Below are 24,775 nucleotides of genomic sequence, written 5' to 3'. Positions count from 1 at the left end.
AATACCATTGTAAACGACTTAGGTTATCATTTCTGATACGATTAAATGCTAGGATATTTGAAAAAAAAAAAAAAAAAAAAAACGAAACGGCAAATCTGCTGTTTATACGCCGAGGTGACGTATACAAAATAATTTATGGAAGAAATACAGAATGAATTTCGTTACTCGAATAGTTTTGATCAATTATAAAAGTTTTTGAGTGATATTCTTTAAATTTGAAATATGTGCTCTTTTTAGCCTGGAGGAGGGGGGTTCTCATACAAAAGGAAGTGACTAATTAAAGTTTATTGGTATAAAATTTTATACAAATGCTAATTTTTACATATGTACATTTCAAATTGCTGGCTTAAGAAAATTTTCTACATGAACTTAGCCTTGGATAATCTTGAAAAAAAAAATAATAATAATACTTCATATCGACGACTCAAATTTGTGGCTTTTAACCAAACATTGCTTTGCACAAATTTAGTTATCAATATGATGTGTTTTTGTAACAATGAATTTTATTCTGATTTTTAATATGAATAAAGATAGTATGGACAATCGTCACTTCGTCGGATAATCGTTATAGAAAATCAACGTTTAAAACCCAATGTGACTAATGAGTATTTGAAGCATTTGTTCCAAAAGTAACGAATTGTAATCCAAAAGCCAAATGTAAAATCGTTACATATATTGTACTGATCCTGTTTCAAGAAAATTCTCAGAGTCACGAATAATGAAAAAAAAAAAGAAAAAAAAAACGCTTTTAATTTACGAAAACGAAAAATGGACAAACTTCACTTCGGCATATCACGGCAGAATAAGTGTTCAAATGGACAATTTTTCGAGGTCATGGAGTGGACCACAAATTATGTTTCTTTCAGCATCAGTATACTTATAAGATGAAATACCGATCATGTGAGGTTAATCCAATTTAATGTGGAATCTCCCAGATGTCGTTTGGTTTCGCTATATCATCGAAATTGGTTTATTTGAAACTCAAATAGGTTTAGTTTTCCTACTTTCAACCATTTAAGCGGTGGGTTTTATAAATCAATGTTTTCTCGTTGATGTATGAGATTTTTTGTTTTTCAGAAAATACATTTATAGGTTATGATCTTATCTACAAATATAAATAAGAAATCTAATCTTGAGTTCCGTTATTGATACCCCCATAGAAGAGGTTGAAAAAATCCAATGTCTATTTAGCTAAAAGCCAAAAATGTGCTGAAAAGTGTACTGCACCAAAGATGATATGATTGGAAAAGTACTACTGGCATAAAGACTAGAGCTCCCAAGCAAAATGATGCATGACCACTACGTTCAAGCGAAACAACACAAACATTTTATGGGATTTTCATCCTATTGGATAGTTCATAAAAAAATACAGTGAGAATCGAACTCACTGCAACATTCTCATCTCGGCTTGCCAGCCCGATATCTTACCCAGTGGACTATCTTAGTCGGTAAGCCAACGTAGGTTTATTGTCAAAGTCTTTCTGCTACTGCCGATTACCAAAACAACGCACTGTATTGGCCGTTTGTCGTTTAGCCCGTGTTTTTTGTCATCCTCCTTTGTCTTTGAAGGGAATGGGATGATAATAGGAGGGGAATGGGGAACTAGAAACTGTTTTCTATTGCCGGCCGTTTTACAAACACACGCTCATTTCGGCTAGCGGTTTATTGCCGTCGGTTAAAAACCAAAGAATTGGATTTTTAATGCCGGTTTACATACACACACAACGCTTGGTACATCATTCGACAATATCCTTGCTGGCTGATTGTTTCCATCCTACTTTGTCTTGTGATAGGATATGGTATACATATGTATTATTTGGTTTGACATATGCAATGCGGTTGCGCTGGGAGGACAATGCCAGTTATTAGAAAGCTTGTTAATGCCGGTCGGGCATAAAATCTTATACCGATAATTCAACCTTCAAGGAAGTTCATTATTGGAGTAGAGTCTGATTTGTGGGTGTAGTCGATTGATTCAAGTCCCTGATGTGTGAATTGAGTTTTCATTTTGTTAAATCAGCATAAAAGTTTCAGACGAATCAGCAATACTAAGACGATTTACACTGATGTCCACACAGACTCCAAAACAGCGGCTTTGGCGTAGTGGTTAAAGTTCAAGTTATCTATTCCAAGGTTCATGCGATCGAATCCCGGTTATGGCATGCATAGTACACTTCCTGTGGTCTTGTGTTTGAGGCATTTGTTACATGCTAGCCATCATAACTTCGAAAAATTTACGCTTAGAGTTAAGAAAATAAGATCTCTTCAAAGAAATATAAAGTTTTACCGAGATTTAAGGTGTAAGCTTTTGTTAAAAAAAAAAAAACAAAACAGTAATATAGCTCTTTTTTTAAATCTAAACATAATTTTTGATTACCTTTTTGTTCAAAACCGTCCACAAACTTTCAATAGAACTCATTTTGGATAGCGATGGCCACATGATTGGTTCGGGCTTCCAATCATTGACAGTGTACTGTACCAACAGGTTGGCTCGTCGACAAAATATTCGCAACAACGCTGAGCCAACGAGGAGCGGATCGGCCGGAAATTCCAATGCGACCAGGTGTATATGATTAAATTACCTACCATTGCTTACACCTCATAGAATTAATTCGATTTAGGAACGGGGGTCTGCTCTTTATTATTCCCATTTTCCTTTATTTGAATCCCAAATCGGTGATAGCCAGTAGTAGTAGGTACCTGTAGTGTTTTCTACCGAGAGAAGTGGCTTCTCATCTGCAACTTTGTTAGAATGAGAATTGGTTACCTACGTATTGCTGTATCTCGGGTCTATGGTTTCCTCCATAGAAGTGTGATTTTTACGATACAGCTCTGAACCGTTCTCTATAGGAATAAGTCGAAAGTAAATAGGGTTCGGTGAACATTGGTTCTGGTTTTGATTATCGATGCAAAAATGCACAGCACCATCTTCTTCCGAAATCTGGAAAGACAGGAACATCTATTGGGAACAAATCTTTCGGTTGTTTTCGTTTCATTGACTCTGTTCGTACATGTGTAACAAATGATTGGGTTATGTTTTTTTTCAGGAATGTTCTCTGATGCAAAATGGAACTGGATGAGTGAATCGATGTGAATGAGATTTGATAAAGATGTTTGAATCGTTTGGCTGTATAAATTACCTATTATGACATTCAACATGTGTTAGGATTATTGTTTTAAGTGTACCAATATTCGTCTTATAAATTTTTTTAATCTTTTAAATCCTTTGAGTTTATAACTTTGGAGCCTTTTGGGTTTGTAATTTGAATCGTGTCAATAATTTGAGTCTTTGAGTCACTTGAGTCTTTCAAGACTTTTGAGTCTTTTGAGTCTTTTGAGTCTTTTGAGTCTTTTGAGTCTTTTGAGTCTTTTGAGTCTTTTGAGTCTTTTGAGTCTTTTGAGTCTTTTGAGTCTTTTGAATCTTTTGAGTCTTTTGAGTCTTTTGAGTCTTTTGAGTCTTTTGAGTCTATTGAGTCTTTTGAGTCTTTTGAGTCTTTTGAGTCTTTTGAGTCTTTTGAGTCTTTTGAGTCTTTTGAGTCTTTTGAGTCTTTTGAGTCTTTTGAGTCTTTTGAGTCTTTTGAGTCTTTTGAGTCTTTTGAGTCTTTTGAGTCTTTTGAGTCTTTTGAGTCTTTTGAGTCTTTTGAGTCTTTTGAGTTTTTTGAGTTTTTTGAGTCTTTTGAGTCTTTTAAGTCTTTTGAGTCTTTTGAGTCTTTTGAGTCTTTTGAGTCGTTTGAGTTTTTTAGTCTTCTGAGTCTTTTGAATCTTTTGAGTCTTTTGAGTCTTTTGAGTCTTTTGAGTCTTTTGAGTCTTTTGAGTCTTTTGAGTTTTTTGAGTTTTTTGAGTCTTTTGAGTCTTTTAAGTCTTTTGAGTCTTTTGAGTCTTTTGAGTCTTTTGAGTCGTTTGAGTTTTTTAGTCTTCTGAGTCTTTTGAATCTTTTGAGTCTTTTGAGTCTTTTGAGTCTTTTGAGTCTTTTGAGTCACTTGAGTCTTTTGAGTCTTTTGAGTCTTTTGAGTCTTTTGAGCCTTTTGAGTCTTTTGAGTATTTTGAGTCTTTTGAGTCCTTTGAGCCTTTTGAGTCTTTTAAGTCTTTTGAGTCTTTTGAGTCTTTTGAGTCTTTTGAGTCTTTTGAGTCTTTTGAGTCTTTTGAGTCTTTTGAATCTTTTGAGTCTTTTGAGTCTTTTGAGTCTTTTGAGTCTTTTGAGTCTATTGAGTCTTTTGAGTCTTTTGAGTCTTTTGAGTCTTTTGAGTCTTTTGAGTCTTTTGAGTCTTTTGAGTCTTTTGAGTCTTTTGAGTCTTTTGAGTCTTTTGAGTCTTTTGAGTCTTTTGAGTCTTTTGAGTCTTTTGAGTCTTTTGAGTCTTTTGAGTCTTTTGAGTCTTTTGAGTCTTTTGAGTCTTTTGAGTCTTTTGAGTCTTTTGAGTCTTTTGAGTCTTTTGAGTCTTTTGAGTCTTTTGAGTCTTTTGAGTCTTTTGAGTCTTTTGAGTCTTTTGAGTCTTTTGAGTCTGTTGAGTCTTCTGAGTCTTCGGAATCTTTTGAGTCCTTTGAGTCTTCAGAGTATTTTGAGTATTTTGATTCTTTCGAGTCTTTTGAGTCTTTTGAGTCTTTTGAGTCTTTTAAGTCTTTTGAGTCTTTTGAGTCTTTTGAGTCTTTTTAGTCTTTTGAGTCCTTTGTGTCTTTTAAGTCTTTTGAGTCTTTCGAGTCTTTTGAGTTTTTGAGTCTTTTGAGTCTTTTGAGTCTTTTGAGTTTTTTTGAGTCTTTTGAGTCTTTTGAGTCTTTTGAGTCTTTTGAGTCTTTTTAATCTTTTAAGTCTTTTGAGTCTTTTGAGTCTTTTGAGTGTTTTGAGTCTTTTGAGTCTTTGGAGTCTTTTGAGTCATTTGAGTCTTTTGAGTCTTTTGATTTTTTTGAGAAAGTCTTTTAAGTCTTTTGAAGCTCTTGAGTCATATGAGTCTTTCGAATTTTTTGAGTCTTTTGAGTATTTTAAGAAAGTCTTTTGAGTATTTTTAGTAATCTGAGTCTTATGAGTCTTTTGAGTCTTTTGAGCATTTTGAGTATTTTGAATCTTTCGAGTCTGATGAGTCTTCTGAGTTTTTTTGCAGTATTTGGAGTGTTTGGAGTCTTTGGAGGCTTTCGAGTCTTTTGACTAGGCGGAGTATTAAACTTTTTGAGCTTTTAAAAAATTCAAACAAAAAGTTACAAGAAGTGTCTATTAAATTTTTTTTTTCATTTTTATGTTTGAAATAATTTGTAAAATATGATATCTGGGAAATTATGGATGAAAATATTTTAATGGATTTGAATTTAAATATTTTTCACGCTTTTTCGGATACACATTCAATCATAAAATTTACGTGCTAACGGATACTGATGTTTTATTTTTATTCTTTCATATTTTTGTTTTATTGGTTTTGCACATAATTTCCATCAAGTCAATTCGCATTCTACCACATAGTTTTTACACGAAATTATCATCAACCTTTAAGAATTCTAAAAATGATGAAAAAATAAAAGAACAGCAAAAAAAAAGTCAATAACAGCTGCTTTTTTAGAATGATACACTATTTATATGTTTCAATATATTAAAAATTAAGTCTTGAGGATGGATCAAATTTTTTTTTCGCAAAATAAGAACTCTTAATAAAAAAAAACAAAGTATGATTACAAATTAGTTTCTTTATAAATTTTAAAAATAAAACAATTGGCAAAAGCTTCTTGAATCCGTAATGGGTTGACGATTTCTTCTTGCCTTTTTGACGAAGCTCAGCTCAGTGCTGTTTAACAGTCAACTGACGTTGGTTCCTGTACTTTCCAAATGTTCCATTTCAATATTTTACAAAACCATTTCGTTGTTTTCAATTGGAATAATCGGTTTGCTTGATTTGTATTTTATGCTTCAAATATTATTTGAATAAAATTTGAAAGAAAGAAATGAGTTGTAAAATTAGCTATTTCTCCACTACTTAAATATCTTGGAACATTTCCTTCTCTGGCAAAGTCGATTAAAAGCATGATTTGTTATTATAAGTGAGACTACTCTTTAAATCTACAGCAATTTTAGTACATACATATCATATACCTTTCCATGTTAAGAATATTGTATTGGTTCCTCTGTGTAGTCATACGAGATGTTTATTATCCTTAGAGATCACTATTTCATAAATATCGTGTGCCGTGAAATGCAGTATTGTTTATTTTTCTCCAGAAAATCTACCATTGTGCAAATCGTTAAAAATAATTCTAATTGTACTATATGATAGAAATATTCTCCGTTCAGCACTAACAGTTTGATTATTATTTAATGTAAAGTCGACGACTAACAAAGGTACTTTCCGTTTATTCCGCGATCAATTTATTATGAACGATATGAAAAAACTTTTTTCAGCGAATAAATATAACAGTAGAATTTTCCAATAGATAGTGTAAAAAAATAAATCTCTTTCACATAGGGTGTTTCAAAATTTCTGCTCTAGCTACGCGTTTTAGTCTCGATAAAAGTTAATTGAACTAAATTTCTTGCTTCGTTCGTTTGTACAGTTGATTGATTTTGACTGTAAAAATTTGATTAATAATTGTGCTTTGATGTGTTTTTTTCTTTCTGTGTAAATGCATGCATATTTGATCAGTTTATGTGGTTGGCAAAATTTGTATCCGTCGTTGATTGACCTGTGCGATCTTCATGACATCGAAGTGAAAGCTGGTTTGAGATTCGGACTGTTTTTCGAGGAAGGGAGGGAAGATATAGTTTTCTTCTTTAACTTTAAGCTCCGGGTCCAGTGAAGTGAAGAATGTCAATTTACATCTGAGATGGATTTAAAGATACCGGAGATCTGCCGGTGCCTCGATGATGTTATGACTAAAAGGGGAATAAAGAAGAGTTGCCGGTTGGTCTACGATATTTGCCCCGTCAACAAGCGTTTCATACATTGAGGGAGAACTTTTGGTGAGAATGAACGAGTGAGATGAGATGACCAGACAATTTTCGGCAGCAGTGCAAGTGATGTTTTATAAAATGTTTTTGGTACTTTTGGTTTAGTTTTGAACCCCAAAATATATCTTCAGATGGAAGAAGTTTTTGACTATTATAGAACCATTCTTCCAATTACACAATTTCATGATCATCGGACAAACTTTTTTTTTAAATACGATATAATATTTAAGTGAATATAATTGAGAAGAAAACATTCATTTAAAATTTTTCACCAATAAGACAACGATCAGAGAGAAACCGTAGCTTCAACATAACTTTGAAGAACTCAGAAAATTCTTCAAAAATCTAGAAGATTATTTTGTTTATGGTTTTGTGATTTTTGGAGGTAATTTGTCAAGAATATAGATCATGTTAAAAATGAGTCAAAAAACGTAGAACATCTTTGCACTTATTTCTAAATTAGAATTAGTTTAAAAATCACTAGCTGTAACTTACAGGCTATAAGCAGTAAAAGATCGATCCGTGAACTACAGTTTCTCTGTGCTAGAGTTCTTGAAAAGAATTTACCAAGATCAAGATCAAGAACAAGATCATTCAACTGTATCGATCCTAGAGTTCGACCTTTGGCTGCGGATCACTCAATCCTAGTTTAAGAACTATGCATATCTTAATCCAAATCTCATATTTGAGAACTTTAATATATCGGTATCGCATTTTGAATACGGTGAATGCTCCAAAATCACTGTTTTAAAAGAAACGAGTTCAAAGTTTGCCAGCTCCCAGCAGAAAAAAATATGTTGTTTTCTTGATTCCTCGAAAATTAAATATCCTTCACATACCCAGCAAACATAAAATCGTATTAGAAATGAAAACTCAAATCGCTAACAATGTTAATACGAATCGCAATTCCTACCAAATAAGTAAACGATCGTAAAAATGGTTATTTATAGTCGGTATAAATCGGATATGATTAAAAGTCCGCCATGTTTGCATATTTGTTCTCCCGCGCGGCATTCAACTGAGAAAACATCCTTGTTGTTCTCTCTGCGATGAGCAGTGCAACCAGATTGATAAAAATTGGGTGGTTTATCGGAAAAATTGTCCAATGAGAGAAGTAAAGAATATTGTCGCTGGCAACGGTTTGCATGCGTTGAGAGCAAAACTTGCGCTCTCTCGTATACTTTCAGGATGTACGAATAAGGTGTTGAATATCGTCCAATTTGTATAATTCTTATCGCTTTAGCCAGTTATTTTTTTTTAATATTTATGTATATCGCATTCACTTTGGTAGGTAAATGCTATTTTTTCGAGTTTTATGCGATGATTCTATAATGTATTGTTTGTTTACATTTGGCGCGTTCACCCTTTCCAAAATTCACAACCGATCAAGGCCGGATTAAGGGGGGTTCCCCGAGGGAAAAAAAGTTTTAAAATTATTTTAATCATACTACTTCATTTTTTTACAAATCTTTGAAAAGAAATCAAAAATATTACAAACAAAGGGGCCCCAGTTAAATAATATCAAGAATAGTTTTTCCGTTACATAAGTTAAGGGAGCCTCCTAGAGTAAGAAGAAGAAGTTCTCTCACATTCTGCAGGCTGAGAATATCAAAATCATGGTAATGAATTTCAAAATTTTCAACTCAAAATCTGAACAAAAAAATGTAAACCGAATGAGAAAAAAAGTTCGAAAAATTATGAAGAATATGCGGTATTATTTATTTTATTTTCGTAGTATTTCGTCTCACGACATAATTTGACGAACAGAAAACACCTCCATTTTCATTTTTTTTTCGAACCATGTCGGTCAGGATATTCTGTACAGAACAGGTAAAATAATGAAAAACATCTCCTCATTTTCATAACATACAAACGTCTTGCACAATAACAATGTTTATTATTACATTTACTTTCCAAGTATGGATACTGAAATTTTATCAGCTTTTCAAATTAAATACTTAAAAAAATTGATTAATGGACCTTCAACATGAAAAATTGTACATAAGCTTTAAATGGCGTCTAAAAGTACCGTCTGCAGTACCGAATATTTTGCAAAAAATACTATTGTATAACCCAATTTATGATGCAACTTTCATCTGAAGACATTAAAGTGGCCCAACAACTCCTTGCAGAGTTATGAAAAAAATAATGATAATAAATCTCTGTTTTTGCATCGAAAACAACCAATGGTTGAACAACAATGGTTGAACAAATTTTTCATGTTGAAGGTCATTGATCATTTTTTTTTAATATTTTATTTGAAAAGCTGATAAAATATCGATGCATTTTGATCTGCTATTTTATAATTTCTGTTGAAAAATAACAGAGTTATGTAGCTTGGAAATATGAATATTTTTTATTCCAAGGAAGAATGACCTTAACGGGTTAAACTCCTATCAAAAAGAAAAAAAAATTATTTTTATTTACAAAAAATCTAACCAAGTTAAACTCGAAAAATAGAAATGTTAGAAATCTTAAAAATAACATGTGTTTTTAAGTCGTGAAAATGGACCAAAAACTATGAAATAAAAAAATAGAATGTATGTGTGAGATATCAAAGTATGCGGAAAGATTGTAAAAATCAAATTTGTTTATTTTTTTGAAAAAAATAGTTTTTGGTAAATTGCTGTTATTTCTTTAGATTTGGGGAGAGATCCAGGAGCACTGCCTAGTGACGAACGCGATTTCTTGTTTCGGGAAAGATTTAATGTTTTTATCTTGGTTTTAGCAGTAGTTTATCAGTGATTTTTCGTGAAATTGATAGCTGAAGTGGTAAGGATTGCATTTAGTGTGAAGTTCAGATATATTTCGTGCATTCGCAGTGTTTAGTATGTTTAGTTATTGCAAATTTGCAGAGGTCGGCATTAAAACGCTATTCGCTAATTAGTCCGCTACTTTTTTGTTAGTTTATTTATTTTATAACTTTATTTTGGGAGAACTTACGGTTAAACAAACTATATCACCTGGTGGAGAATAACATTCATCAGCAATCTTGCTCGAATAATCGCGTCTAATTGCGTTTGTTTATCCGTTACTGCACCAGAAATCTCGTGAGAAAATAAATTTGCCAGCAAAAAAATAGCGGACTAATTAGCGAATAGCGATTTAACGCCAGACACTAGAAAAAGTGTGTATCAGCATTCTTCCTTGGCTGATTGCTTTTGGTGAAGTTTGTTCACCAGCTTGTACAAAAGTTTGGTGAAAAAATATGTAAAAACGAAAATTATTCAACAAAAATGGAGCAGGCAAATTAGCGATTAGCGTTTTAATGCCAAACACTGCAAATTTGGTCTTTGGATGACGCCAAATCGCCATGGCAGCACGCGTATATTCTCAAGTTTCGACAAAAGTCAAAGAAAAAGTGAACTTTAAATGAATTCAGATGGCGTTAGTTAAGCTTAAGAGAAGTTAAGCTTTTTATCCTCGCTAACAAGCGCAATGTCTAGAGTAGAAGTTTTTCCTTGCAAGTGTGGAAATGCCATTCCGTTTTCAACTGGAGCTAATTAAACGATCCATTGGAGGACGAACGGGTTACAAATTTTCATCATAAAGCAAGCTAAGTAAATTTTTTCTAAATCTCATATCTAATATTCGATAATTCCATTTACTTTTTTTTTTTTTTTGTACGGGATTTTCATCCTCTGGGATGATTCATCCCTAATCTCCATTTTCTTTTTAAATAACTGATTATTGATGTAGCAATCATACTGTTTTCTTTTTTCGTTTATTTTATTTTAAGATGATTCTAGCTTTCAAGTGATAAGTCATTTGCGTTAATAATTAAGTCAATTTATTTTCTTTAGTGAGAGCTGTAAAAGGTATATATTTTATTTTCGAATCAGTTTTACCTAATTTCGTGTTGCAATGATAGGAATTGATATCGATATCGATTATTATCGAAAATTTTGTACTCAATTTATAAAACCGCTTAAATTGTTGATTCATAGTACCATAATTAAAATTTAGACATCTTTCAAAAGAACCATTAAAATAATTGAAATTATGACGTGACTACGATATATGTTATTTATTAAAATATTTCTAGTAAATTTTTAAAATCAAATTTTCAATATTCACCGCTCTATTTTGAAATATTCAAACTGCTGATAAATTGTTTAAGATTTTTGTTTAAATGAAAAAATGTATCAATAAAATTCTAATTGTTTTTCAGCTAGTAATTTCATATGAATTATACTTCTTTTTTTGGTGCTTGTGCTATACATTTTGTTGTATTTTGCTAATATGAGCATGTAATGTCAAGCTAAATCAAGCATGTAATGTCAAGCTTGGACATAACCTTTATTGTTTAAAGCATTTTTAGGGAAACATATTTAGCAAAACATTTAGAATAGATTATATATTTAAGCTTATATACCATATATAGTGAAAAAGCATTATATAGTTCAAGTTCTCTGAGTAGTTTTGTTTTTCGAAGGCTGTGAAGTCAGATAAAGACTTGCAAGAAATCTTTAAAGTTTGTATAATGATACCTTTATTTAAATAGATGAATAAAATAAAGTTTGACTGAATTAGAACAAATATGACCAATGTTTAGCTTCTATAGCCATAGTCAGGCTACGCGGTACAAAAAATATTCAAAACAAGCTTTTCAAATGGAATTTATTTTACTATCCTTACTTGAATGAACTATTATGAATTATTATGAATAATCAATTTACATATTCTAAAATAAACACAACAAAAGAGCACAAATCATGTTGCACAGATCGTGTTATGTGAAACTGGAACAATATTTGAACAATAGTTCATTAGGAAAAAATAAAATTTAATATTTTCGATCACACCGGTCAAAAGTGTCTCCTGATCATATTCTACCACCCAAACCTCCAAAACAAAATTGTTTTGCTAGGATGCAGAGGTGACCTCGGTCCTTAAGCACAAATTTATTCTTTTATCCTTTTCTCTCTTTTCCAACCTATCTATTGACTACTAGGACGTGGCCAGCGCCGTTATTGATGTATAAAGAGAGAGCATCAGTTCTGTGCAATGAGAATGGAATGCTGCTCCCAACCAACATTTTTTTGACCTTTGAACACAATTGATGGCCTCGGTCAATCACGGAGTAGCAACCATTGGCGATGTGGAATTCATTCTACTGAGCCGCGCCTGCGATCGAGTTCGAAATGCATGAACGATAATAATCCCTATAGAAAACCCAAACATGGCATATTTAAAACAAAAAGTAGCTTATACGTTCCTGAGAAAAATAAATAAAATAAGTAATAAAGCATTTCGGGTCCCATGATTCAAGGTGGATGTGAGTAGTCAATCAAGCTAAGCTAATTGCTGTTATTTCTTTAGATATGCAAATTCTAACAAATTTTTTAATCTCAATCAATCACAAACAACTTCCTGCACCCAGTTAACAAGGTTTTAAAGGAGTTAACAAAACCGTATTGAAATTAACTAAGAATTTCAAAAATTATCTTTGATGGGCCATAACTTTTATAATTCTCAAAATAATGACTTCAAACCTGTTGAGTTTTGTTATTCGGATTTAAATGTTATTATTTCACTAAATCACTGCAATTCTCATTAAAAATAGTCATGCATTAAAAGGTTAAAAAGAGATGAACATTTTGGAAGTTTTTTCTTGGATTTTCATTCTTTGGGATCCCGATTAAAGATGTACATTTTAAAATTATAAATAAACAACCAGAAGTATCCAATTATCAAATCCCGCGTGAGCTTTCATTACGTCGTATGAAACATCTTAAGAATTGACATAAAAGTGCTGCAAAAGTTATGGTAACAACTTGAAAATTTGTATTTTACACATAGAATTTGTTGTCCAGGCTACCAATATTCTAAATGGAAAGAAGATGCGACTAGTTTATGTCAGTTTTTGTATTTTATCGTAATAAAACTGTTTGTTTACATTTTAGCGCCGATGTGGTCTAGCGGATAGGCTGGCGCGAGTCTGGTATTGGTATGCCAGGCGTACTGGGTTCGATTCCCGGTATCGGCAAGAAAAACTTTTGGGTTCGATTCCCTTAAGTTTGCCGACAGGTAAGATGTGTTTCGTTCTATAACTGACTATATAATAGGAATGTTCAATCAGTTGCCAGCTGGTCAGGTATATACACGGATGCCGGAATACCTGTAAGTAAACTAGCCCACCTGATTGATTCGTTCTTCCAAAATATACCTACATGAACACAATACATTCACTCCATAACAGTTCATACGAAGCCATGGGGTCCGGGTATGGTGTACGCGCTGCTTTGGAGATTTGTCGAACATAATAATCTAAAGAATGCATGTGAGCACATACTTTGGCAGAAACTGCGGTGAATCCGTGCACCCATGGTGGATTACCAACATACATTCATATACATATAAAACTGTTTGTTTACATTTTGTTCCATACTGATTAATTTAATAAAGAATGTATTTAGATTTTAAGGCGGATGTAGAAACCTTTTATAAGAAAATTTCAATAATCGATACAGTTTAAGTCGGTAAAATTGAAAATATATGTTAAATTTAAATTAATTTATTAGGAAACGTTAACTTATGAATTTCTAAATTATTACTTTCATCTATCATCGTCTAAGCCAATTTTTGTGAGTTAAAACTAGGATTGATCGATCTTGGATCGATCTTTGCAAGATCGATCTTTTGTACTCAAATTTTTGATTTTTCGGATCAATTTTATAGTCTTGGAAGAATCGATTAAATAGTTTTGTTTTCGATTTAATCTTGCGATTTTTTCATTTTTTTTTTACTCCTTACCAGAGATTTTGAGATTTCATTTAATGCAGAGTAATTGGTTCCGCCATGCCACCAAGAGAATCGATATCGACTTCAAAGATAGCATGTATGACCTTTACCATCTTGTAGACCATAGGTGGCCAAGATTTTCATCAAAACCGCCTTATTTTGAAGCTAAAGGACAAAAATGGATTTTTTATGTGAGCATCAATCAGAGCTGTTTTTGTACATTGTAAGAAAAAAAAAACGTTTGTGGGTCGTTAATAGTCGAAAAACATGAATGCTGAGTGTTTAAAAAGTATGCAAAATTTTTCTCTTTCAATATACACAAACAACTAACCGGCGGATCATGCATGATGCGAAAATTCCATAAAGAAATACATTTTTTAGTGTTCACTAGTTCAAAGTAAGGCGATTTTGGTTAAAATCCAGGCCACCCATGGTCTAGACATTTTGAAGAATACCCAATCTTCTATCGAATTATTGAAGTATTGTAATAAGTCAAGATTCAATAGTTAGTTCATACCAGAGGTGATTTTGTCAAAAATCAAAACACTTGAATGCAAAAAAAACAGGATATTCTACGATATCACTAGATTGATAAAATAACATGGAGCTCGTCTTAAATTGCAAAAATAAAGGAGAAATACAGATACCGGTGACGAAAAATTTGGATGATCTTTAAAAATTAGGATACCCGGAACCTTTGGTTCATACCCAAGAGGCTTATTAGTTTTTAAATGTGGCGTAGGGAAACATAAAAACATTTCTTTAGATTTTGTTATTCCATAAACTAAGGTTGCCAGAACAAAAATTTCTCGGCGTGGCTCCGGGCCGTGAATCAGTGAAATCTTTGAAGTGAATTTTGATAAATAAGAATTTTCGTTTTTGGATGACTTTTAAAAGGAATACCTCTAAGTAGTCCAGTTTGAGATTTTTGTTTGGTTTTCTAAACAAAATCCTGCAAAATTCAGGTTTTTTTTTCAAACAACTCAAATTTGAACAACTAGGCAGGACCGGACCTTTCCAAATTTTGTATCAATTCCGGGCATTTCCTGATAAATCCTGGCTATCTGACATGCTCATCATAAACACTCAACCAAAGTCAAGAAAAATAAAACATTCTGATTTAAAGTCTTTAGACTATAGTTTCTATATTTGAACAACAAACAAACAAAAACATTCTGATATTAAATTTAAAATAATTTACTTCTAACATGTCTTATGAGCTTCGTTAATAAAAATCATTCCATCAGTTGGACAAATTTTAGTACACATTTTGAATATATTCAAATGTACAAGCCAGCATCCCTTTTAAACACAATTTTGAAGATCGATCTCGCAGAGATCGATCCTTTGGATTCGATTTTTAGATGGATCGATTCTTAAATTATTCAGCTGAATCGATCGGACAGGTTTTCAAATGTCGATCCGCCATATGAATCGTCAATAAAAGTCGCGAATGACATGAATATTAATCGAACTATAATAATACATTTGAAACAAGAAAAAAACATCATGCCTGAATGCCTTTTTCTTCATTTGTTTACAAAAAGATCTTCATAAAAAGTTTGCCATCTCTCCGTGTGCGTCTTTATCTGAAGCCATTTGCTTTAATGCTCGCCAAAACAGACAAACACTGCACTCAATCAATGTTTGTATTTGTCTTTCGTTTTGTTATTTCTCTTTGGATATAGTTTTTTCCCTTTTTTAGACTGCAATCCCACTACTAACGTTATCTGCCCTAAGCATACATTCGTTCGCCATTTCCCGGCCATAGCATGATCGATTCCAGAGGAAGTATAGGAAAACTTCAGCACAAAATAAAATGTTGCAATTGCTCTTACGGACGTAAAGCCTTCGGTTGGTTAGTTGCAATGGTACTCTTACACTTTTTATCCTCTGCCAGCCATTTTCTTTTTGTGGTGCTGCATGTGTTGACAGAACTCTTTCCGGTAGGAGTATGGTGGGATAAAAAATTTCTGACAACTTTCCCAACTGGGAACAATGGCCCAGTAAAAGTTTTCCATTCCCTAGGACAGCTGCATGCCGGATTCGATTTGGCATATACAGTTGGTACGTGCAAGATGGTTGGATGGATACAATTTTTATACACAATGGAGTATTTTGTTATGGGAAATTTTACGGAAGCTGTCGATAGTTGTTAGAAATTTTATGGGAGATTTATTATCATTAGAGAAGATACGTGAGTCATGGTCGAATGGTATTGTTTAAAGAGAACTTCCAGTTATGTAAAAGAAAATAACTTTCAACAATAATTTTACAAGAAAACAATGAAAGAGTGCTTAGATAATTATTGATGCAATTGTTAAACAGTACAGGTTCAAGGGTACTTCCATATGGCATCCCATTAAAGAGGGATCTCACTGAACCAACTGAACGTTGGAAGACAAATTTGAATATGAATTTTTTAAAAAATTAAACTTTAAACCGTTGTGTATTTAAATCACTTGCTGTAGATCAAACGATGCACCCTGAAGCATTGATCCAGAAAACAGCCAGAAAATCTAGTTGCAGCTGACAAAGCTCACCAGAAAAAAACAAGTTCATAGCATTATCTATCTTTGATTCAAAACTACACTGCTTTTATTATGCTGCATTGGAAGTGCGGCTGCATAAAAAATCCACTGCGAATTGATTGAGTCGAAATGGAAAATTTATAGGACAGACTTTGCACTAAAGGAAAAATGTGAATTGGAGCAAAAACATTGAAAAGAATGACGAAAAACGTTCCGGAATCAAAATTGAGAATCCCTCCCCCCAGAAAGCTTCATGGGTGCAAGTTCACATGTACAATGCTTGTACTTGTACATATCTTTGTACGGTAAATATTCGGTTAAGCCGGGTTCCAGTTGACAAACGAGAAAACCTCCAAGCAAGAAGAAGCCCCCAAGTACGTACAATGTGACTTCCGGGTGTTGTTATTCGTCCCGAAAGTTCCGATGCACCCGACCGGATGCAGCGTTTTCGTTGTGGGCGAACCAAAAAAAAAAGATGGAATCAATATTGGGAAAGTAATCCATTTTCCGCATTCGTTCTTCTATGTTCGTGTGCGCGATTTTTGTAGCAATTCTTGTTTTCACTCGTTTGTTTGCCGTTTCCGAAACCGTACTATGGCAATGGTTGAAGAGAGCTACAAATTCCAAAAAAATAATCCTTCGTTGTCCCGATTCCGGAACATCAGGCAGAGGGTGCATGTCGTCTGTCTGGTTGATCCCGGCAAGGTTTTGTGTGTTTGCTTAGAAGCTTCCAGTAGCAATAGCTCACACGTTTATCGAAGATGAATGGCTGTTGGTTAGTGAGTTTCTGTTTGCGAGTTTCGAAAGAATACGGGATTTTAACCTAGTTTGATTTAATTGATTTATCTGTAAATTCTATTTTTTTTAAATGAGCGAATGCAAATACGTTCTAATTCTACAATAAAGAGGAGCATAAATGTATTTTATATAAGACGAAGGTTACACTACTTCCAATGCAAGTAAATTTCCAGGATTCTGATTGAATCAGAGGATAAAATTTTAAAACTTCTGAGTGCTGTATGTCAGGATTTCCCTAAAAAATAATCTGTTTCCGAATCATACCTTGAAGGCTAAAAATGTTCCTAGAGATTGGACCCCATGTCAAATTTCTAATCATTCGCTGAATTTTGTATGGAATTTGACACCATTCGTTCAAGCAATAGTGCAACTTATGTGCAATTCCGCTCTAATAGTTATTTATGCAACAAATTACAAAATGTGGATTTTTTCAGCATGAGTCGTAAGTTTAACGAACGAGGCTTGCCGAGTTGCGTTCAATTTTTTTTGCAATGCCAGAAAATATCCTGGAGAATCAACTTCTTATACCTTCAAAAATCAGTTGTAGTTTTCCTTCGAAATAAAAACAGTGTCGAAAAGTAGCACTTTAAGACACTGTTTTGAAAATTGTATCAAAAAGTACTACTTTTTGACATTGTTTTTTTTCGGTAGGAAAAGTACGCCTTTACAAAATCAAACTTCGTAACGAAAAAAATACATTTCCGTTTCAGCACTCTACGTGATTATACAACTCTACAAGCTTCGTTACGTTACAACTCGTGCTAAAAAAACGGATGTAACTTGTTTAATAAAAATATTTCGAAACTTACTTTGGTTATATAAAGGCCTTACGTTGCCTTTTAAGAACAATTGAAAAAAAAATTGGCATCTCAGACATTTTTTCTAAACTTTTTTTTTGAAAACAACAACTTTTTTTTAAATATTAATTAAAAAAAACTGGAATAAAATCTTCAAGTTTTCACTTTTAATTTTTCCCAAAAATATCCAATTTTACATTTATGAGCTTAAATTTGTATAATAATAAACAAAAACTTCAAAATTTTGTGATAAAAATGATTTTAGTCAATATTTTTTTCAAAAATATCAGATTTTAAAGAAAATTTTAATATTAACAATTAAAATTATCTGAGCTCTTAAATTTACTAGCAACACTGTGGCAAATCAGCAAGTACAAAGCAATAAAGTTGTACTCTCTGTGATCATTTCTATCGAAGAAAGAATGCAGTTTTGCGTTGAGTGAAGAAAAACAGACACCGTGGCACAGTGGGGCAGAACAAGTTTTGTACTGGACAAAACCTCGTAACTTCTTTAAATCAGCTTATAGAGGTTTAATGTCTTGGGATGAAATGTTCACGATAATAAAAGCTATATTTTCGTTGAAGTTTATCTGTTATCTGAATATTCAACAGTTTTTTTTTATCATACATTTATATTAATTTACTTTACTAAAAATAATGTATTTCTTTGTGATCTTGTGAACTAAAAACAGTAAACAATTTCTTCTACCAGCCGTTATTCAGTATCAAAGAAAAATTAGACTTCAAAAGCAGAACAAATGTAGCCATTTTCTGAGCTTTGTAACTATGGTTTTCCAATACTTTCCACACGGAATTCAAGTTCATATAAGTCAATATAAGTAAGATCTTGCTATTAAAACTATTTTCATAAAAAAGAGAATTTTTTATCGATCCTTGAGTATTTTAAAAAGTTCATCTCGATTTCTGCAAAAAAATACGTTGAAAAAATAAGAAAAATACTTAAATAGGGATACTGATGAATAATGAAGCTGTTAATAAATCTGTTTGCAATTTAATATATGTTATCGCCCTGTAATAGTTTGGATAACAATTGAAATGATCAAATTAGCTCAACAATCATATCCTTTATTTACGCATAAAAGGAATTCAGTTATATAAGGAGATTTATTCTACGAGTAATTAAAGTTAAAAAATATTAATAATATTATTTAAGCTAATTGTTTTTTAAAGATCCCACACTCCCATATCCCACTCCGAGGCTTCCATTCTAAGAAAAAGTTACTAAGAAAAAATATTAAATTTCATTATAAACAGAAAAAACATGCCCTCAAAAAGTTGAATAACTTTTTCATTAGCATGTATTAGCAACTCCTTTTTGTTTTCCAAAAAGTTGAAACTTAATTCGTTATTTTGATATGTAATTCGACGTGGATTTTTTTAAATTGGCGAAAATCTGTGATTTTCAAGTCAAACTATGACACTAACTAGGACAATAAATTTAGTTTATATTATTTGTTCAAATTTATTAAAAATTGATAAAATTTGAAAAAAATGTGTTTGGTTGACGTTTAACTTGAACAGATTATTTTCTACAGAGCGATAACGATCTCTTTTATTATTTCTTTACAAAAAATATTTTTCAAAAGTTATTTACCCTAACTTCCCCATTTAAGTAAGTTGCTCAAAAAATCAAATTTTCGATTTAGTTGGGCTTTCAATCTCATTTCTAAAAATATAAATATCAAAATTTTATCCAAGAAATGAAAAATGATGTTTTGTCAAAACTTTTATAGGTTCTGTCCCACAGTGCGTGGCCTGCTTCTCCTGCCAAAAAAAACAGTGTCGAAAAGTAATAGGCACACTCATCCGAAAAGCAAACGTTAAATTCACCTGGATTTTCACGTAGGCGCTGATTACGTGAATTTTTGCTTGACTTACTTGAATCATTTGAAATTAATACAAATTCACTTGATCGGTAAGTGAAATTCACATAGCCGTTGGCTATCAACACAAAGACACATTGGAATTACGTGAAAATCCAGTGATCCGCCAAGTACAAACGGATTTGGGGCATTTTATGTGATGTTCACGTAGCTCTGAATAACTTACTCACTCTATGTGAAAGAACACAGTTCTCAATATGGCTTCCATCCAACAGTTGGTGCAGGCAGTTAGAGAAATTACGGGTAATGGAACTGATTTATCGTAAGTATATATGTACCTAAAAATTTTGTTGTGTGATTTTTGTTTTGTTTTCCCTTTTCAACAGAATTTGGAATTTGACAGCTGGGACGAACAGGCAGCGGCTAACAAGGGACATCAATGGAATTGTCGCGGCGAAATATAAAAAAAGTGAAGTGAAATGTATAGTATCTCTGTGTTATAAATAAGCGCGTGCTTGGTGTTAACAGAATTATTCCAAAAAATAAAATGTGTCTGAAAAATCAAAACATTTTTGGTTATTTGTTCGCAAAAGACTAACTACGTTACGTAGTTCAAATTAAACAAAATTTATGTGAAAGGCATGTAGCAGAACGAATTCCTATTCACATTCGATCTACGTTATTTCCACATACCCTTCAAATAGAACTCACCTACAACGCATATGAAAATTAGGTGAATTTTGCTTGCTGTGCGAGCTCTGATTGCTACCTGAAATTCACGTAGGTTCCACGTGATTTTCATGGTGGCAAAAGTTCATTTTCACGTAGCGTTCATGTGAAAAGTTTTTTCGGTGCACTTTTTGACACTAATTTCAAAATAGGAATGTGTTACTTTTCGACACTGTTTTTATTCTGATGAAAAAACATCAATCAGTTTCTGCGTGTTTGAAAACTTGATTCTAGTTTTTTGCTGTATTAAAAAAATTGTGTATGCAACTCGTTGCATAAATGTACGACTCCTGCTGGAAAAATCCTTTTTGCAACTTGTAGTATAAATAACTATTTTGTCTCTTTCTATTGTGTGAATTGATGAATTGTTCTTCAAATTTAGTTACCTGAAACTAGACGAAATATGTTAAAAAGCCTTAAGATAGATCGTGCTTAAAGATAGATCATATAGTCTTGCTAGTATCCCTGCCATAAATCACAGATACTCATAGTCACAATTTTGATCAAATCTTCATTTTTTGTTTGGGTTTTGAAGTCTACAATATAACAGTTTTGTTAAACCTAAATAAATTTTCTCGAAATTGTCAATAAAGCCTCAAAAACATCTTTGCCTTCTATAAAGCCTTTCCCAAGAAACAATTCCAACTTTGAATGGTTTTCAAAAGAAAAATCTCCACGCGATATTGAAAAAGTGAGACGTGTTTTAAGAGTGGCACTCAATGTTTTTGGTATATACTTATGCTTATGTGATGATACAACACAGTCAGATCCTGTCAGCATCCCGGTTAGTGATGAAAGTACACTTACAACTTTACTTGATCGGGCCCACTGTGCAGTATTGGACGCGACTTATAAGCTAAGATTTTTCTATGTTCCCTGATTATTGTCCTTTGCGATTCTTCTAATGATGGTTGGAAATGAGATATTTTTTACAAAAATATTTGAAATTCATCAATACAATATTTCAGGTAAAATAGCTTTAAAATTGTAAACTTTTAAATTTTCAACTCTTTGTACTTTCATTTCGTACTACGACCATGTTCAAAACGCCTTAACTCGCTTTTGGAAAAATATGGTAATTAAATGAAGCACTGAAATCTTTCGAAATTTTATCCTTTCTGAAAGATTTCAGAGCCGCAAATAAGCTAGTAAATAGTAATCGCGAGCTTACTTCATATGAAAACTGCAGGGAACTGGAACTGTACTTGGCTAGCTAATCAATCTTTTATCACTAGCCTATTTGAGCATTTAGAATAGTTAATCATTGGTTTGGATTATCAACTATAACCAACCACTTGAGATATGGGGATTTTTTTTTATTATCTGACAATTTGCGCCGGGGGTCTTCAGATTTTCCCCAAAATTGAAAATTTGGTTCATTTTTGCGACTTAAAAACACATGTATTTTTTTAGATTTCTAACATTTTTATTTTTTGAGTTAGCTTCGGTTAGATTTTTTCGGAAATAAAAAATAACCATTTTTCAAAGCTACATAACTCTGTTGTTTCTCAACGGAAATTATAAAATAGCACATCAAAATGCATTGAAATTTTATCAGCTTTCCAAATAGAATAGCTGAAAAAAATAAAATAATGACCTTCAACATGAAAAGTTGTAAATAAACTTTAAATGGCTTCTAAAAGTACCGTCTGCATCACCGAATATTTTGCAAAAAATACCATTGTATAGCTCGATTTATGATGCAACTTTCATCTGAAGACACCAAAGTGGGCCATTAACACCTTGAAGAGTTATGAAAGAAATAATGACTATAAATCTCTTTTTTTGCATCGAAAACTAACAATGGTCGAACAACTGCACTCACATATGGAGATAGCAAGCACTTCTAACAACATGGAAACAAAAGAACTTACCAAAGCAGGTAAAAAGCACTACTTTTTCGTGCTTTGTAGAGTGTTTGCAGCAAAACTGACTTTAAATTTTAACCAAAATTCTGAATATCGTATTGTTTATGTGATATAACTAATAATGGGAATGTTGCTTTTACAACCTGGTCATATACTATATAACTTATTAATTTTTCGATCAATGCCAATAGTAGAAGGTTCAGTTCTTGTGTTTGGGATCACAAAAATGTGATTAAAAAAAGCACTGGACACCAAAATCCTTTCCCATTGTTAAAAAAAGTATGAGAAAGTGGCACAAATGTTGTAGAAATAATCAAAGAGCTCAGTATGGCCAGCCCAGGCTGTAAAATGATGAAAATATGATACTTTTACCGTATTCGTTTTCTACATTCGCCCAGTTTTGAGGTTTACCGTACTAGAACGAACATAATTCGTCGTCAGTGTTTTGCTACCTCGATCGCTCACAAACGAATCTTCAGTGTTCCACCGTCCATTTTTAATCAAATCTGGGGAACTACGGATGCAAAATTTAGCGCATAAACTTCTAAAAATGACAGTAAAATGTGCATAACTTGTTGTGACCTGGTGCAAAACTGGGTATAAAAGAATACGTTATTAGATTTTTGGATATAACATGAAGTCAGTTAAGCTGCAACAATCTACCGCCCCTTCTTTCATAACAGTCCCATATACAAAAATAAGCAAGCGAGACAATCAGCTTTTTCTGTTTTGGAATATATTTTTAAATTGTGACCACCACTTTCAGCATAAATGAAAATCGTTTCTAGGTTGTCATAATAAATCGTTAGACCTGAAATTTTTGAAATTCGGTTATTGATAAGGTCGAGAGCACCATTTTTATTCATTATGGGACTGTTAATCGACCATATTTGAAACCTTTTTCGAATTTACTAGCATAACAGTCCCATACAAAATATATTTTTCTCGCCAAGCTACTTTCTAAGACTTAAATTTGATCATTTTTGAACTTCTAAATGCAATTGTCAGAAAAGAAACATACTTTTGCAAAAAAAAATATCATGAATTCCACATTGTAAGTTGAATCTTTTTACGATTTTTGATTGCATCCGATAGTTTTTCGCTCAGGAAGTCATTCCTAAGAAAGTCAGACCTGCCTTCGAAAACTAGTGTGCATCATTCGACATCAAGCGAGTTAAAAAATGTTTAAATGATTCAAAGCAATAAACCAAAGACTATTTCGCCGAAAGAAACATTGAAAAGTAACCAAATCCGTGGTATTTCACATATGGGACTGTTATTCAGGTATATTTCATATAGGACAGCCACGAATTGATATTTTTTTTCGAAATTTCTAGAACAAAACCTCTTTTTTTAGTCTTTTATGTTGAAGCCTTATGTTGACCTAAAATGACGAAAATTCATATGGGACTCTTATGCGGGTAGGGGCAGTCTGATAAGGACGAAAAAATAGTGTTTTTTACCTGCTTTGATAAGTTCTTTTGTTTCCATGTTGTTAGAAGTGCTTGCTATCTCCATATGTGAGTGTAGTTGTTCGACCATTGTTTATTTTCGATGCAAAAAAAGAGATTTATTGTCATTATTTCTTTCATAACTCTTCAAGGTGTTAATGGCCCACTTTGGTGTCTTCAGATGAAAGTTGCATCATGAATCGAGCTATACAATGGTATTTTTTGCAAAATATTCGGTGATGCAGACGGTACTTTTAGAATCCATTTAAAGTTTATTTACAACTTTTCATGTTGAAGGTCATTATTTTATTTTTTTCAACTATTCTATTTGGAAAGCTGATAAAATTTCAATGCATTTTGATGTGCTATTTTATAATTTCCGTTGAGAAACAACAGAGTTATGTAGCTTTAAAAAATGGTTATTTTTTATTTCCGAAAAAATCTAACCGAAGCTAACTCAAAAAATAAAAAGGTTAGAAATCTGAAAAAATACATGTGTTTTTAAGTCGCAAAAATGAACCAAATTTTCAATTTTGGGGAAGATCTGAAGACCCCCGGCGCAAACCCGTCAGATAATAAAAAAAAATCCCCATATTATAAGTAATCACTCTTATAGCTGTACCTATATATTTTGTTTCAGTATTCTTTATCAACATATAATAAAAAAATCTGGGAATTAAACACACGAAAGAAAAAAAACATTTAAGCATCTAACTCGAACACTGCAAATCCCTCCCGAAAAAATAAGCACTCTTTTTTCTAGCCAAAATTTCGTTAAGCCCAAATCAGTACACGCTTGAAACCATTGAAAATCACAAGACGCATCTATAAAACTCAGCTTAAAATTTAACTGCAGCTTATGAATATTATAAAATTTTCACTAATTTTAAATATTTTATCAATGTTTTAATATTTTTGTTCTGATTCTTAAAACATAATAATAATTCATTATCCATTCACCATTCATTAGAATTGATGTAGAAAACAGCAAAGCAGGCGTAGAAATTTCTTAGTACTGTTTTAAGCATTGAGATTATCCAATACTTTACCAAAATATCCTTGTCAATTCAATCGGCTGAAACCACAAGACA

At 32.5% G+C, this 24,775-nt stretch overlaps 1 protein-coding gene across 8 annotated transcripts in view; it reads right to left on the bottom strand.

Moving 5' to 3' along the window:
* The window catches only part of LOC129755639 (kazrin), a 322,166-nt gene that overhangs the window by 47,114 nt on the left and 250,277 nt on the right, over positions 1–24,775 (bottom strand). For 2 of the 8 annotated variants that reach the window (XM_055752238.1, XM_055752241.1), the window contains one exon: positions 5,350–6,847. The exons of the other annotated variants lie outside the window; for them this stretch is intronic. In XM_055752238.1, coding sequence (XP_055608213.1) covers positions 6,842–6,847 — 6 coding nt within the window. In that variant the 3' untranslated portion in view covers positions 5,350–6,841. Of the gene's footprint in view, positions 1–5,349; positions 6,848–24,775 lie in introns of those variants that run through there. 8 annotated transcript variants of the gene reach the window in all.

This window comes from Uranotaenia lowii, chromosome 3 (genome assembly GCF_029784155.1).
Source record: "Uranotaenia lowii strain MFRU-FL chromosome 3, ASM2978415v1, whole genome shotgun sequence".
Taxonomy (NCBI): domain Eukaryota; kingdom Metazoa; phylum Arthropoda; class Insecta; order Diptera; family Culicidae; genus Uranotaenia; species Uranotaenia lowii.
This window is presented reverse-complemented; position numbering and strand designations above follow the sequence as displayed.